Below are 15,927 nucleotides of genomic sequence, written 5' to 3'. Positions count from 1 at the left end.
GCATGAGATGACCGACTATGGCTCCCTGCCTTCCTATCTTGGACTTTCTGGCTGTGTCTCATGGATTCATTAGCTAGAGAGGGCTGGCAAGGAGCCTTTGGACATAGGCCCCGACAACTACATCTTCTGGCTTCCACTTTTCCAAGATGGCTCTGAACTAGGCTGTCAGGGTACTTCATGACATGTGTAAGGAATGATCATTTCCCCAAACAGCTCAGGACATTTATACAGAAAGTCAACTGCAAGTGTTCCTAGCTCTGCCTGAGAGGATTTACTCTCCTTGCTTTTAGTCTGAAGAGTTGACTTCCTTTCAAAAGTGGTAAAGACAGGGATCAGAAATACCAGCCATTGTCTTGTCTTCCTAAGGATTGATTAAGGCACACTTCAGCTAGGGTCCCATCCTTTGGTTTTAGTACTTAGAATGGTTGCCCTTAGGTCTTCTGTCCTCCATACCAGGCTCCCATTCCGTGTCAGCATCATCTTTTCAAATATCCTGAAAAGCTGAAGGATTCTATATCCCATTGTCTTTGGCCTGGTCAAGAAATGATACTTTATTTTCAGTTTGGGATTTTTGTTTTTTAACCAATTGGCACAGTCCGTTCATAAGATTAAGGATGGCAAGCTTTGAGCCAAACTCAAAGCTTATCCCGCATTCGAGCCATGGCTGTGAATCTACCCTGTATGTACGTGCTATGAAATTTTCTAACCAAAGACATATGCACAATTCCCAAACCGAAGTCTGTTTGGAGAATATTCCATTTAGAGCCATACTTCTTGTAGAATTTTTTTTGCCCTTTGGATGGTCAGATGGTCCAACCAAACTACGTAGGACTCCAAAACCTGTTGCCTGGTCACCAGTGTACTAACAGTTTTGTGCAGGCCCCACGGATCTGCATTCTCCATGTGGAATGAGAGAACTTTCAAACCATGTCATTTCTACCACTACAGCTGTTCTACTTTGCTTTCCTGGGTAATAACTGCCAAAATTGGGCCATTTGGACTTACGGGGCTGCTGGTTTGATTTGTCACCATGGGTGAGCCCTTCTGAGCCTCACTAAAACTCCCAGACTGGCCTGGGACATCCCCTCCATCAATCAGCTTGCCGGCAGGTTTTTAGAATGGTTAGAGGATGTCATCCACAGATTTACAAGGTTAGTGACATGTTGATAGCATTGAGGTGTCTGTCACTCAGTGATCCAGTGAGGACCCTCTAGCTAATGATACTGACATGACAAGGTTGCTTGTTGCTGGGGGATTGGTGCTTGTCTGAGGATGTGTAGGCAGGCTCGGGACCACTTGCTGTGGCATCTGCCCCAAGCATGGTGTGAATTGGCCATGGCCCAGTTTGGTTCACATGGGTGACAAAGCACTAGATGATTTTAAACCTGTACAAGGTGAACAGTCACTAGTAATCCAAGAAGCAGAGACTTTTAAGCTCATGAATAATCCTGCACTAACCCCCCAGACAGAAGTCATTGATTTGTTCCAGCCACTTAGAGCTCATTGCTTGAGAACATTTGTCAAGCCTAAATATCACTGATGCTTTCTTTGACTGGAAGTTTTCCAAGGCTGGAGTATTTGGCTCCTTGTTGTATTATTGGTGGTTAGAGAATACTGATGAATGAAGTGCTCTCAGCCTAACTTAGCCAAAGCCAGGCAGCCCTCCTGCTGGGGTAGGGACCTAAGCTCCTGCCTCAGAAAGGCAGCCACGGGCTCTGGACTTAGATGCCCCTGAGGCAGGGCAAGGAGCAGGTGCAGCCCCGTAAATATACCTGTGGAACAGCTTTCATGCTCCAGGTTACCGGGCATCAGAAGAAGCCACCAGCTCCGAAGCCCAGGGTCTGACAGCCCCATGGAGATGGCAAGTGGCCTTAGTGGGAGCTCCAGGGCCAGCGAGGCCTGGGGGGTTTTGGGGACTGCAAGCGGGAGCCAGTGCTGCAGGAACTCAGGGAGCCGGCCGAGGATCAGGAGAGCAGGCCAGGGAAGGTCCCAAGCATCGGCTCTATTTATATTTTAGGATCAGTACTGAGATTGTCAACATGGCACGGGCATGGGTCATTCTTTCTGTCCACAGAGTTATTTCCGAAGTACCGTGTTTGACATTAAGAAAATAGGAGGCAATTATCTGGGATTTTTTTTTTTCACTTAAATAACTGGTCTTTAATCCTGGCTGCATATTTGAGTTGTTTGAGGGGAGTTTAAAAAAAAAAGGCCTCCTAATGAATTCTGAATTAATTATTCTCTGGGTGACACCTGCATAACAAAATTAATTTTTAACTAGGTGACAGACAGGCAGTGGAGTTGAGAACCACTGATGTCAAGAAGCCTGGCTGCTGGGGTCTTCATCTTTCATGTCCCCATCTGCCCCAGAGACTCAGACTGTGCTGTCTGCCCTCTGAGTGGCCTCCATCACCCAGTGCTCACGTGAGCCGATGTGGGCTCCTCGAACCAAAATTGACAGTTTTCAGGGACAGGGCTAGAGGCTTGGGCTGCGCTGAGGCCATGCAGAATCCTCTGGATACAAAGAGCATCACTTTATTCTAAATGCACTTCCAAACACCCCCAAGCAGGGTGGTACCTGTTACTCCTGCAGATGGTAATTGGTAAGGATTACTTTTGCTAGAAGATTTAAGGGTTGGCAATATCTTGTGCCCTTTTATCTATGACCTCAAGAAAGCTGGTTAAAAAAAAAAAAAAGCAAACAAGAAAATGTTGCTTCTTGTTTTAATTCATTTATATAGTCCACTTTTTTTTTTAAAGATCAAAGCAAGAAGCCCTACTAAGTACAAATCAGATTCACCTTGTACTGAAAGGAAGGGTGTTCTTTTCAAGGCTTCTGTCCGTTAATCATGCCGGGGCACAGACGCTAAACAAGCTTTGCCCCTGGCTCAGCACTCAGCTTTGGTGACCCGAGGCCGAATGCAGAGCCCACTTTTTCCAGGCTCTGCCTCCCTGGCCCGGGTGCCCCTGCGTGCAGGGCTGGGCTGAGGTCTCCATGCCTCCAGACCACCTGCCTACTCCCTCCATCCTCCTTGCTGCACGTGGATCCCCGTTAACCTCAGTATTTTAATCCCTTAGGCATTCCAGAAGTGTTCCTTTATGGATGTAAATTCAAACAGTCATGCCGAGCAGTCCCGGGCTGACAGTCACGTTAAAGACACTAGGCCGGGGGCCACAGTCCCACCCAAGGAGAAGAAGGTAACGTGGCGGTGACACATCTGCCACATGGTCCAACAGTCCTTCTTTCCTTGCTCTGACACTAACACTACTCCTGCTTTTGTCCTTCTGTGCCCTCTCTTTTCCTCTCTTGCCTTTTTTTTTTTAAACTAATGGAGATACCGCCTGAGGTTTAATCAGAGATTATTCAGTGACCTCTGGGTCCCTCTGCACACCACCAACAGTCTATGGCAGAATTTTAGGCATTATCTTCCCAAATTGTAGAGTATACACCTTGCCAGATTTTTCTAGAACTCTAGGAAAAAAAAAAATAGAAACAGCAATCGAGTATGTAGCACTTTTCCTAATTTTTAACACGTCTTCCAGATCCAACCCACCTCCATTAGAAGTAGCAGCAAGCATTAGATTCTAGGAAGAAAACACATGGTGTCGCTGAATGCCCGCCACCATCCACAGGTATATCCTCATTGAAACGTACACATATGTATTTGCGCACGTGTTCGAGAATGCCAGATAGAATTTTTGTTAAGTACTACAAATTCTCAAGCTATGCCTTGCGAGACAGTAAGTCCAGTATAGGTTTAGTGCTAATACACACAATGTGTCATCCTAATGGCTTCAAGACCGATGTCCAGGCTCTGGAACAAAATTCACTGTTATTAGATAAGTGCTTGACCGGGAGGACCTTAGCCTGAATGTTTGAATGTCACCTTTTTAAGTCTGACCTAGAGCCTTTATGATTTTTGCATAAAGAGCCATCTGATCTGAATGAAGCCTCTGACTAAATTTCAGGATTGACAGCTTATCATGACCAACTCAAGTCCTAGCATCTTTCACCAGGAATGTCTATTTCAGAAATTGAAGATACTAGTGTCCCCCAAATAAAACCAAACAGATCAGCCACAGTGTAGCCTAATAGCTATACCAGGTGGGTACCTCAGTCCCTGTGTAAGAAAGCTCATTGAGGGAGATAGAGGATCACAAGTCAGAGGGCCATTCTAACATGATTATGTTCAAGAGACGCAGTCCTGAGGCTTCCAGCTTCCAGCTGTGAGGCCCCAAGCAAGGAAGCTGACCTCCTCCTCCCTGCCTCACAGCCATCGCAAAGCCTCCTGCAAACCACATCTGCCACAAAACTGACATATACAACTGTCACAGGGCGGGGCAGGGTGGCCGGAGGGGGGGGGGGCGGTTGTCTGTGCACCAGCAGGGGTTTTGAGATTATTATTGATTAATTTTTCTCATGAAAATCTGTTAATTTGAATTGACCCCATGGCATCATATTGGAAATATATTGCCCTTTCAGTCTGTGGGATTACCCTGCATCGCCTTATTAAAACCAATTCATGAGACGCCCGGGCATATCCTGAGTCACGGGGCATAGCTGGGCCAATGTGACTGTTTCTGTCTAAAACAGTGACTGAGCCCCGGAAACTTCTTGAAAATCTCTCTAGAGACAATCACTGTGTCGTGGAAATTTGCTAATTGGCTAAAAAGTTACATTAGGTTCCTTGCCTTGTGATTTGAAAGCCATGTCCTTCCGATCTCATTCATCTCAATCAAGAGTCCATCAGATAATAAGTAGGTCTGTGTAGTAAGAGCCTTGTAGGGACTTAAGTGCTCATTTCAGTTAATTGTACTCGGTAGACTGGCCTATTTTGTAATAACCATGAGACTTGTCCCCAAATTTTTATCATTATTAACCTCTCCCTGGTCTATTCATCTACTCTTCTACAAGTCAAATATTTCCTTAAAGTTTTCTCCTACCATCATGAGGTGCTAGCCTAGTACTTCACTTGTATGGGATTTTCCTATAACTATGTCTCTGATTTCGGTTTATTGCCCATATGCATTTTGAGCCTGCTACAAGTTGTCTGAACAATCCAAATCTCAGGGCCTATGAACAGATATTAAGAGGTTTGATTACCTTTTGTGCAGACTCTTGACCATCTGAGGTTATATATAAGATATCATTGTGAGGTTACATGACATTTGTGACCAAGCTGCGCTGGATAAAGTTCATGTACTTGCTTCAATACACTCGTTCTTTTTTCTAGCCCAGTGACAAAACTGACAGGTCATGTGAAACTTACCCTTGACATCTTTATCTTAGTGGTTTTCATCGGAGTCTTCCTGCTACAACATCTGTTTTAACATATGTATGTCTCTGGGTGACATTTGAAGTACTTAACAATGGGTAAAGCTGGGGCCATGAGCAATCAGAACAGATGTCAGCCCTGACCCCAGGCCATGGGCCAGCAGAGAACATCAGCTGCATAGGTGTCATACATGTCAATTCCTCGTCCGATTCATGGGTAAATTCTCACTCCAGTCCTACCATGGTACACTAACTCCATGTTTGGAGTTGAAATCTTAGGTCAAAATCTCACTTATTCTTCTTAAAACCTTTTACTGGATGTGTTTGTTGTTTAATAATCCAAGTTTAAAATCCCACATTAGACATTATGTTGTTCAACCACACCAGCTGAATCGTTGCACACTTTTGGAGGCTTTATTGGGATGAAGTCAATCTATACAGGAGGTGTTCAGTGGTGGATGCACCTTGTAGCCTGTATGATGTTTCCTTGTGATTAATACTGACTTTGTTGTTTGTGTGTTATTCCTTGAATGTATATGGACGCTCTTTCCGTTTGTAACAGGGCGGTGGGATTGCTCTGGGTTGACTTGGGCGGGGCCTGGTTATTGTGCTTTGTTGTCATTGCTTTAACCAGACAACCTTCTTGGGATTGTGTCTCATCCTGCTGTAACCACCTCCTCCTCTCAGGCTTCGGCAGCAAGAAAAGAGGGCAGTGGTGCCTTGGGAGCCACAAGGCACAGCTGTTGTTAGTGTCATGGCAGGGCCCGAGGAAAGTGGTAGACACGTGCCGGGAAAGGCCACGCTTCTTGGTGAAGCACTATCCATATCTGGTCCTCACGGCTGGGTTCTCAGGTCCTGAATCTTGGTGAGAGCCTCAGAAATCTACCTTCACTCCATGTCAGAGGATATAGAGACTACAGGCCGAATGACAATGTCACGGCCACCATTTTAGTCTCAAATGTCTGCTCTGGAAATGTTTAGATGATATTTGGGCAACATTTTCATTCTGCATTTGGATTTGATCGCCTTGGGTCTGATTAGTTCGAAGGCTATTGTGACACCTGACTTGGCGAGTCCAAGCATAAACCGCAAGTACCTTTCCAATCTGTCGTTTGCCCAGGAACAAATAATGGGTTTTGTCATCTCCAGATACCACACCCAACAAATGCAGAGTCCTTATAGGACAATTTCCATAAAAGAAGCAGAGATAGTACTGAACTAACTAGCTGGAAGGGACGTGAAACCTCTCCTGGTCTAGTGCCTCGGTGTCTAAGCAAGAAAACTGAGGCCCAGAAAAGTGAAGTAACACAGTTCACTGGCAGGTCTGGATTAGAATCACAACCTTCTGCCTGCTGGGATACTGTACTTTCTACAGCGCCACACCACTCTTCCCGTTTTAGATTCCGCTGAGCTCACAATCAGAGGTTGGAAAGAGAACGCGTTGATATAGAATCGGTCCCCTTATTCTCTTAACTGCTCCCTCACAAAGTCTGAAATCCTTACAATCCTTTGCTAATTGAGATTTTCATCTTGTGCAAACACAGGGCATTTTTGGAAGTTGGAGAACAAAGCAACCCAAGGTAAACAGAGCTCTATAGGCTTTGGACTGGTGTGTAACAAATGTGCTTGGCCCGCATGGTTTGGAAGTGTAATTAAAGGAGTTATAGGCCACTTTGGGGGGATGTGGTTTTGTGGAGTAACGTGTCCTACACTGTTCTACCAGAATTTGGGATTTTTCCATGAAGATGTACGGAAATCTGATGTTGAATATGAAAATGGCCCCCAAATGGAATCCCGAAAGGTGAGTTTAGCAGATTTCTGTTCCAACTGATACCACGCAGATTAATTACCTTCTCTGGCAGATCCATTTCTGATTAACGTGTGTGGTTTCCCTCCTCCACTGTCCTTCTCAGGTCACCGCAGGGGCTCTAGCACCTCTTGACCGCCCTAAGTGGGAAATAGCAATGGGGAATAGTCTTTCCGATGCATCAAGAACATCAGAGTATAAAACAGACATCCAAAAGAAGGAACATTCCCTATCCAACAAGAGTTTATTTAGAGACAGTAGAAACTATTCCCAGAAAAACGTGTCTAGGGTCAATTCTGGCCACCCTGGCACTAGTCTGTCGGAGGTCGAAATACACAAAGGACCTAAGAGCTCAGGACCGCAGTACCCTGTATCCGACACTGAGCATCAGAAGATGAATTATGGAAAGACAAAGGAGATGAGTCTAGAAGGAGCAGAAAATACGGATGCGTGTGACCTTCCTTCTCCCACTAGGTCAACCGAATGGAGCCCGTGTGACGTCAAAACTCAAGATCAAGAGGTGCCCATGACAGAGCTGGGCCAGGTTGTGCTGAGACCCAGGGGGGCGCGGCCCGGGAACGCGAACCCCGGAGAGGACGGGGAGTCGGCCCCAGGTTCCCCCACTGAAGACAACGCGACCCCCGACAACATTGCCTTCATGATCACCAAGACCGCTGTCCAGGTTCTCTCCAGCGGGGAGGTCCGAGACATAGTGAGCAAAAAGGGGGAAGACGTGCAGACGGTTAATATAGACGCCAAGAAGGAGACAACTGGCCAACAGGAGGGAGCTGAAAACGAGGAGCCAGTCGTGTGCCTGGACAAGAAGCCAGTTATCATCATTTTTGACGAACCCATGGACATCCGGTCTGCGTATAAGAGACTTTCGACCATATTCGAGGAATGTGATGAGGAACTAGAGAGAATGATGACGGAGGACAAGATAGAGGAGGAGGAGGAGGAGGAGGAGGAGAGCGGAGACCCTGCGGTCCAGCACAGCGCGCCGGGGACGGTCCCCGAGGCGGTGGCGGCCGGCAGCCCGGGGCCCGCGCGGCCCGCTGACCGTGACCTGCAGCCGCGCTGCCCGGCGGCCGAGGCTGACACGTCGGGGGGACAGGAGCTGGACAGGAGGGAGCAGGGCAAGTGCAGCCAGGCGGATTCTCCCGGGGCAGAGAGCAAGGCTGACGGGCCAGACGACCAGTTTGAAAGCCACAAGAAGAAGTTCAAGTTCAAGTTCCCTAAAAAGCAACTGGCGGCTCTCACTCAGGCCATTCGCACGGGAACCAAGACAGGGAAGAAGACCTTGCAGGTCGTGGTCTACGAGGAGGAGGAGGAGGACGGCGCTTTGAAGCAGCACAAGGAAGCCAAGAGATTCGAAATCACTCGGTCCCAACCCGAAGACACCGCCAAGAGTGTGCTTAGGAGACCAGAGCCACCCGGTCCGGAGGGCTCCACTCTGATTTCCAGAACTGATGAAATTAGAAAAAATACCTACAGGACGCTGGACAGCCTGGAGCAGACCATCAAGCAGCTTGAAAACACAATCAGCGAAATGAGTCCAAAAGCCCTAGTTGATACTTCGTGCTGTGCCAACAGAGATTCTTTCGCAAGCTCACCCCACATGGCCCCAGAGGCCTCTCCCCGCTCCCTGCTAGTTCTGGATGAAGCGCCCACTGCCCCAGAGCCCCCCTCGTCCGTACCTTCAACTTCACGTAAGGTATCTTGGTCTGATGGAAAATGAAACGACCCAGCTGCTTTCTTACATCTGCCATAATCACCGTTAGCAACAGGTGTCTTGTGATTTACTTGCTTCCTTTCAGGTGGCTCATTGTGTTTTGTTTTTTGTTTTGTTGGGTTTTTGTTTTTTTGTCTGTTCGCCACGATCCCTCTCTCTCACACTTTCTCCCTCACCTTCAAAACAACAACTAGGTGTCTAACAGCTAATCGATTCTCTTTTTACCTCTGTTGCTGATTGGTGTTGGGTCAACGCAAGGACGCTGGGTCAGTCATTTGCTGTTGAAATGATTGCTCTGATACTCACATTAAAATTCGTTTGATCAGTAGTGGAGCAGTTTATTCTGTTTGATTCTTCCAATTAACCCCAGTGGTGTCTCCTGATGTCCGTCTCCTAGATCTGTCCTGCATGTAGGGCTGTGGCTTCTCACGTTGACCTTCTCTGCACACAGTGGGAGGGCCCCGGTGATAACCCACTCATGTGCTTCTCCTTCTTTTCCCCTCCCCCTGCTCCTTCCCCCAGGGCTCCACTGGGACCCCGCAGACCAGCAGGATGCCAGTGCCCATGGGCTCCAAGAACAGACCCGGAAGCCTGGACAAGCCCGGCAAGCAGTCCAAACTGCAGGATCCCCGCCAATATCGTCAGGTAGTTTTACCTTAAACCCAATTTTGGATGGACACTATTGCGGTTAAGAAGCAAGTCACTGACTTAGTTTATACCAAATACTGTGTTTTCTTTGTAAGATACGATTTACATAGACACCCTGGATCTGGGGCATGAAGAAAGTCTAAACACCTTTGTTAAACTTTTCACCACGCTTCTGCATGCTTGCAATAAAACATCTTTTACTTTGTGACTCCCAAGTTTAACTGTTAACACCAGGTGCCAGGCCCATTGGCTTTTCTTTGGTGAATGTAGTGGTTCATCAGAACGCCTTGGGAAACCGAGACAGACCCGTCCTTGAGCCGCCCTGAAAGTCACCAGTACTAACGTGTAGGCTGCCCGCATTGCATTCGAAGTACATTAACTGTCTACCACGACGCCCCAGCCCCACCCCAGTAACCCCCCAGACGCATGGCCCACCCAGCACCCGGGAACGGTAGTGGGTTGACGTGCCTCTTCTCACCAACACTGTTCTTCCTTCTTTCCTGTTCTGCACATCCTCCACTCTGTCCTCTGGGGCTGTCTACCAGGTCCAGTACAGCACAACAGGACTTAGCTCAGGCCTTGAACTGGTTTGGTTTGGTGTGGTTTGGTTTCTTTTATTTAATATTCTCAGAAGGGCTGTGTTGCCAGAGCCCGTGGATTGATCGTGTTACCAGCTTTCTGACAAACTCTCCTGCCATCTTTATTTACAGGCTAATGGAAGTGCTAAGAAAGCTGGTGGGGACTGTAAGCCTGCTTTCCCCTCCTTACCTGCTTCTAAGATTCCAGCCCTTTCTCCCAGCTCTGGGAAAAGCAGTTCTCTGCCCTCTTCTAGTGGTGACAGCTCTAACTTGCCTATTCCATCTGCTACTAAACCACCGGTTACTTCTAATCCTCTCAGCCCCCAAACAGGACGATCTGCTCCCTCTGCCTCCCTCATCCCCTCTGTCTCTAATGGCTCCTTAAAGTTTCAGAGCCCCACTCATGCAGGTAAAGGCCACCATCTCTCATTCTCACTGCAGACTCAAAACGGCCGAGCAGCCCCTCCCTCCTCCTCCTCCTCCTCCTCCCCGCCCTCCCCCGCCTCCCCCACTTCACTGAATCAAGGTGCCAAGAGCATCAGGACCATCCATACTCCTGGCCTCACCAGCTACAAGGCACAGAATGGAAGTTCAAGCAAAGCCACCCCATCCACAGCAAAGGAGACCTCTTAAAGGCCAAATCCTGTTAGGCACAAGTGGGAGTTACCTTTAAAAAAAAATTTTTTTTTTTAAACAGTCTTCAACAACTGTTTTCACAAGAGAATGTAACATATTGCTGTACTGTTTGAGGCTTAATGCTAAGTATGTGCTAAATACTGGATGAGTAGATTTCAGTAAAGCTCGTTTGGTTTTGTTTTTTTGTTTTTGTTTTTGTTTTTACTTTGTTGCTGTTGTAATTACCTAGTGTTTACTGTCTATATTCAATACCTGTTACATGAAGTAAGCATGTGTTACAAAAAGAGTGGCTGGCAGGAGAGAAGGGTGTGTGTGAGATGGGTGGGGGGGAATGTATTCAGCATGTAAAACATGTATGATTCCAGAATTTTAGTATGTTTTGTACAAAAATATTTTTCATTACGGAGACTAGACGTGAACAGAGAAATACACAAGTGTGACTATACAAATTGTAAAACAGATACTATAATATTTCCTTTTATTTTAGTGTTATTTAGCTTTATTACAGATTTCTATTTTTGTCAAAACTTCATGATTCCTTTCGAGATCCTTTTTGCCAAAAACATTTTGATACTATAGCATTGTACATTTGAAAGTAGTGTGCTAGACCATAAGCCAGTGAACTTCTACACAAGCCAACCCAGAGGCACGTGTAGAAGGCAGTTTATCAAACCTATTGCACTGCCATGAAAATTATGTATAATAATTTGCAGCCCAAAGCAAGCTAGCTTTTTCTTTGCTTTTCTTCTTTTCTTTCTCTTTGTTCCTTTTCTTTTTTTTTTTTTTTTTCTTAGACATATTGGGATTCTCTAAGTTGTTTTCTTTGCAGTATCAAACCCCTTCCTTTGTTTTCGGAGACTGGTAACCCATACTCTTACATTGTGAATTTTAACATGTACACTTCTATATGGTTCTGTAAACTGATAAACTTTTGTACATATATAAATAGACATAAAAAATACTGTATGTGACAGCACAGAGTAGTTTTCCCACACCAAAGTTAATTTTTATGCATGCTTTAAAACTATATCTTGGGATGGGCAGAAATGGGGGCTACCCCGTACATTTTTAAAAAGCAACAAGTTTGCACAGCTAGAGTGTTTTTGTAAATAAATGTATTTGTATAACACAGTCATGTAATATACAGAACTATAAGCAGAGAATTTGCAAATCTAAATAAAGGGCTGCATGCTTATTATTTTTTGTACCTTGTCACTCGAACTACTTCCTAGTCAAAGGACAAACGTAACAACTATTACCGAGTTAAAGGGTTTGGGTTTTGAGGAGGTTATAAGTAACATGTAACCGAACACGAACTGGTTTTCGGAAAGCTCTGCTTTTCCTCTTCGTGATGAGTTTCTGATTAATTCATTGCAAGTGTGGTGCCTTCTGATATAACCTGCTGACTCTCTTCTCTGTGGCTTCCCCAAGGTTTGGTTCCCAGAAAGCAAACCTGGGTACAGAGTTTCCACCCTCATTGACCGGAGGGCTCATATTACTTTTTCTTTTTTAATTTCCAGTAGAAGTAAAGTAGAAATAAAACATCTTTGTCACTATGATTCTTTTTGAGTTCTCAATTTTAACAAATGTTGGTGTAGAGGGCCATATGCGAGCTACCATTACACTGTACGTCTTCACTTGAAAAACAGGAAGAACACTTAGTGAAAATAACACCAAGATTATGAATCACAAACAAGAACAATCTCAGGAAACTACTACTTATTTATTTATTTTTTGCCTCCAAAATATTTAATTTGGTTTGATATAAAGGGCAGATCATTAGTAGTTTAGTACCTGGTTGTTAGAACACGGTCGTAAGCTTCAAGTGTACGGAGCTGGCGTGCTTTCATCAGAAATAGTATATTCTATCTCTACTCATATTGATTGTAATCTCAGGTTTCAGGGAGGGCTCAGGAAAATCGTCACCTTAGAGCTTTTAGGTATAAAATGTTCCAACACCTCAATCGTGTCCCATAACAACTCAACAACTACACTAGGTTAAGATACATAGAGTAGCCAGCTGACTTGTGCCAGTTTATTTGCTCCTCTGTATGGACAAACTGAGATTTCTTTATAAGCAGCTAACCACAGATGATGGCTCCCGTCCTCAGTTTACCTTCAGACTTCCCAGGGTGCTGGCAAGGATATACAGGTGATGGTCACTTGCTGCTGATGTCATGAAGGATAGGGCATGTCCCCCAGGTGATGAAAAACTCAACACAGCTCCCAGGCATAACCCTGAGACCCAGCAAAGTGCCACCCACCTCCTCAGGACATTGGAGGGAAACTGAGTCCAGGTGTGCATGGGCTTCCTCTGACATGCTTCACAAAGACACCTTGGTTCCTTTTAACAGCTAAAGTGGGCTGCCTCTCCCCAGCCCCTCTACTTCTCCAAAAAACAAAAAACAAAAAACAAAACAAAAAAAATCCTGACACAGATTGCATTCAATAAAGGTTAGGATTGTTGTCCTTATCCCCGCTACACAGATAACTGGACACTGCTCCTGATCTTAAAATGCTTCCATTTAGTTGTGGAGGGCGTGGCAGAAACATGGGCAGGCGGAGAAGTGAGACCAGCCTGAGTCCAGAGGAGAGGCCATTCGCCGAGGTGATGGCATTTGGCCCTCCTTGCTACAATACGGAACTTTTCAAAGAGGCTGCTTTTCTTTCAATGCTACTTGTGACTGCGACTCTTTCCAAGGTAAAACAAAAGATTTATACGGTCTTGGAACAAAGCCAATGTCCTAGAATCTTGGCTCCAGAAGAGTGGTCCTTTTGCAAGGTTGCATTTTCAGGATTGGGAGAGGGTATACCCAAATCACCCCACCCAGACTCCTCATATGGTGGGTGGACTTGATGCCCATCCCTGAGGAGCTGGGTACCAGGGGCAAGACCGAGGAAGAAAAGCAGACACATCCACTGGGCTCCCAGAGCAGCTGTGGCCATGCCTGTCTCCCGGACTGCTTCCCGAGTGCCCCAGCCTGTAATTCAAGCTTCTTCCCCTCTCCGTGGCTCTGAAAACGCAAAAGTGTTTGAGAGCAACCAAGAAGCTTTTCTGGAGGGATTGGAGGAATATAGAGTGCTTCAGACAAAAATTCAAAAGGTAATTTTGCAGAAAGCAACCAGGTGACATTGCTGGGGAGACACACCATGGGGCCCAGGCAATTGTGCACTTTGACGTGTGCTTCTGAGAAGCTAACGTCCAAAAGAAACTGACCGTGCAAGCACTTTTGAGGAGGGAACCTCATCTGTCAGGGCTCGTGGCCATCTAGCTTGAAACAAGAGCACATTCTGATGACCTGGAGGTCAGAAGGTCAAGTTATGCTCGACACACTCGATGAGAAGGCAGAGGAGCTTGCAGTGCATGCCTACACTGACACAGAATGCTTAATTTGTTTAATTATCTAGTATTGATGGAGAAGTCCTTGACCCTTGTGTCTGTGAACACATCCCCAGTAACTGTCCTCTGTTGCCTGTTATGAGCCACGTATGTGCTAAAGTGTTCTGCACGTATCACCTTTTAATCATCACAAAACCTTGGGAAAAAATCACTGTCCTTATCCCTTCCCCATCTGTAGAAAACACAGGCTGAGTAAGATCTTGAGACAAAGTGCTAGATGTGTGTCTGGGATGAGGCTGAGGCATAGGCGCTGATTCGTTCTGCTTGGGACGGGAGTTCCACTGGTTGTCTCCGAAAGGACTTGGCGGGCAGCTTTTGAATCCTGGACCAAAGGAAAGAGCATATAAAAACAAAACAAAAACAAAAACCCACCTCGTGCATTTAGGGATTATTACAAATTTTGGCTGCCTCGCTTAGGGGGTTAATATTCTCATCCAGCGTCACTGGGTCCTTACCTGGGATCACCGACACCTTCCCTAAGCAAGTGAACCAGGCACCAGGAGCTGCAGAAAAATGAATCCGCCTGCCAGGAAGGCCACGCCCACTTCAAAGCCCCGCCCCTTGCCCCGCCTACTCCGAGCTGGCCACGCCTCTCCCTGCTCCTCCATCCTCAGTCCTCAGCCTGGTTGCTAGAGCACCTTCTCCATTCTTGGGGGTAAACGGCTCCCAAGGGCCCCTCCAAGGCATATCTAGTTCTGCTTCCCGACACCTCCCAGGCACAGGACTTGTGGGTGGGCAGTTGCACCCCTCAGAGAGAGTCTGAAATGGGAGGACGGGGGTCTAGTCTTATCAGATCCCATGCTCCCCTTTAAATTACAAATGCTGTGTAGGAAAATTCTTGTGGATACATCCTACCTACTCACGCAGTTTCAAATACTAAGCAAAACACAATCCTACGCCCCACCGGTTGTGGGACGAAGCCCAATGAGCCGGCACCAATGAGCAGAACACAGCGACAAATGCATTTGCTTCATTTGGAGGCTCAAGCCCCATGAACACTGTTTGCTGATGGGACTTTTTCCCAAAGCGTGAACGATTCTGTTTGAAGCTTCAAGCAAAGCAAGTGCTCCCTAGTTTTACACCTTCCTGGAAAATATCTGGCCTATTTTAAGAATGCCAAAAAGCTTGTTTGCAAAGCAGAATTGGTCTGCAGGTGCAGGTGATTGTAAATAGGTGTTTTCACTCACATGAATGTTCGATGGGAGACCACCAGGTCCTGCTGGAGTGGCCAGCTCCTGGCAGCTCCACTGCGGGACCCTGGCAGCCCCGGGCCGCACCCACACCATGCCAGTTTTGCCTCATCATTGTGACAGCATCAAAGGTCTCCACAAATACGCACACTTGCCTCTAAAGGGCGGGACTGCCGTGGCTGAGAACCGCTGGTGTGGAATAAGGAACACACACTTCATTGTTGAAAATGTCGGGCGAACCCCAGGGGCCTGAGGATGCAGCAGTGAAGATCCAGCCTCCTGAGGCCTTCTCCACGAGATGGGAATGTAGGGAGACACACGCAAAGCTCAGGTCCCCTTGAATCCCCTGGCATTTCTGGAACTTGCTCGTGACACCTGCAGCCACATCAGCATTTATGCTCTCTCTCCACTCATGCCTGGAAGAGCAAATGATAAATGACAAGAGAAACCCAATTGTTAAGCATTTGGAAGGAGGAAAGGGACAGGAAATCTTGAGAGAAGGTAGGTGGGAAGGGATTTTTTTTTCTTTTAAATGTTGAAGCCCTGGGATTAGCAAGAATCGTTTAGAACCAGAGCTCTGTCCTGCCACAGACATCGTCTCCTCGCAGACCTAATGTGAAAGGGGAGGAAACAGGCTGATTGCCAGTGGGATACACCCTGG

General features: G+C 46.5%; 1 protein-coding gene and 1 long non-coding RNA gene across 23 annotated transcripts in view; one reads left to right on the top strand and one right to left on the bottom strand.

Annotated features, from left to right (window-relative positions):
• The window catches only part of KIAA1217 (KIAA1217 ortholog), a 433,418-nt gene extending 421,544 nt beyond the window's left edge, over positions 1-11,874 (top strand). For 16 of the 22 annotated variants that reach the window (XM_072825343.1, XM_072825342.1, XM_072825346.1 and 13 more), the window contains 6 exons: positions 3,079-3,198; positions 6,820-6,855; positions 6,999-7,076; positions 7,189-8,796; positions 9,337-9,459; positions 10,173-11,874. In XM_072825343.1, coding sequence (XP_072681444.1) covers positions 3,079-3,198; positions 6,820-6,855; positions 6,999-7,076; positions 7,189-8,796; positions 9,337-9,459; positions 10,173-10,673 — 2,466 coding nt within the window. In that variant the 3' untranslated portion in view covers positions 10,674-11,874. The remainder of the gene's footprint in view (positions 1-3,078; positions 3,199-6,819; positions 6,856-6,998; positions 7,077-7,188; positions 8,797-9,336; positions 9,460-10,172) is intronic. The other 6 variants (XM_072825344.1, XM_072825348.1, XM_072825351.1 and 3 more) reach the window with 3 other exon arrangements.
• Positions 11,444-15,348, bottom strand: LOC140633189 (uncharacterized). Its single transcript, XR_012030812.1, has 3 exons — positions 15,264-15,348; positions 14,532-14,579; positions 11,444-14,398 (listed from the first exon to the last, which is right to left on the bottom strand). It is a non-coding gene; the product is annotated as an uncharacterized lncRNA (long non-coding RNA).
• Positions 15,349-15,927: the final 579 nt, after the last annotated feature.

The sequence above is a fragment of the Canis lupus genome, chromosome 5, assembly GCF_048164855.1.
Source record: "Canis lupus baileyi chromosome 5, mCanLup2.hap1, whole genome shotgun sequence".
Taxonomy (NCBI): domain Eukaryota; kingdom Metazoa; phylum Chordata; class Mammalia; order Carnivora; family Canidae; genus Canis; species Canis lupus.
The sequence above is the reverse complement of the archived record's forward strand: the minus strand, read 5'-3'. Positions and strand labels throughout refer to the sequence as shown.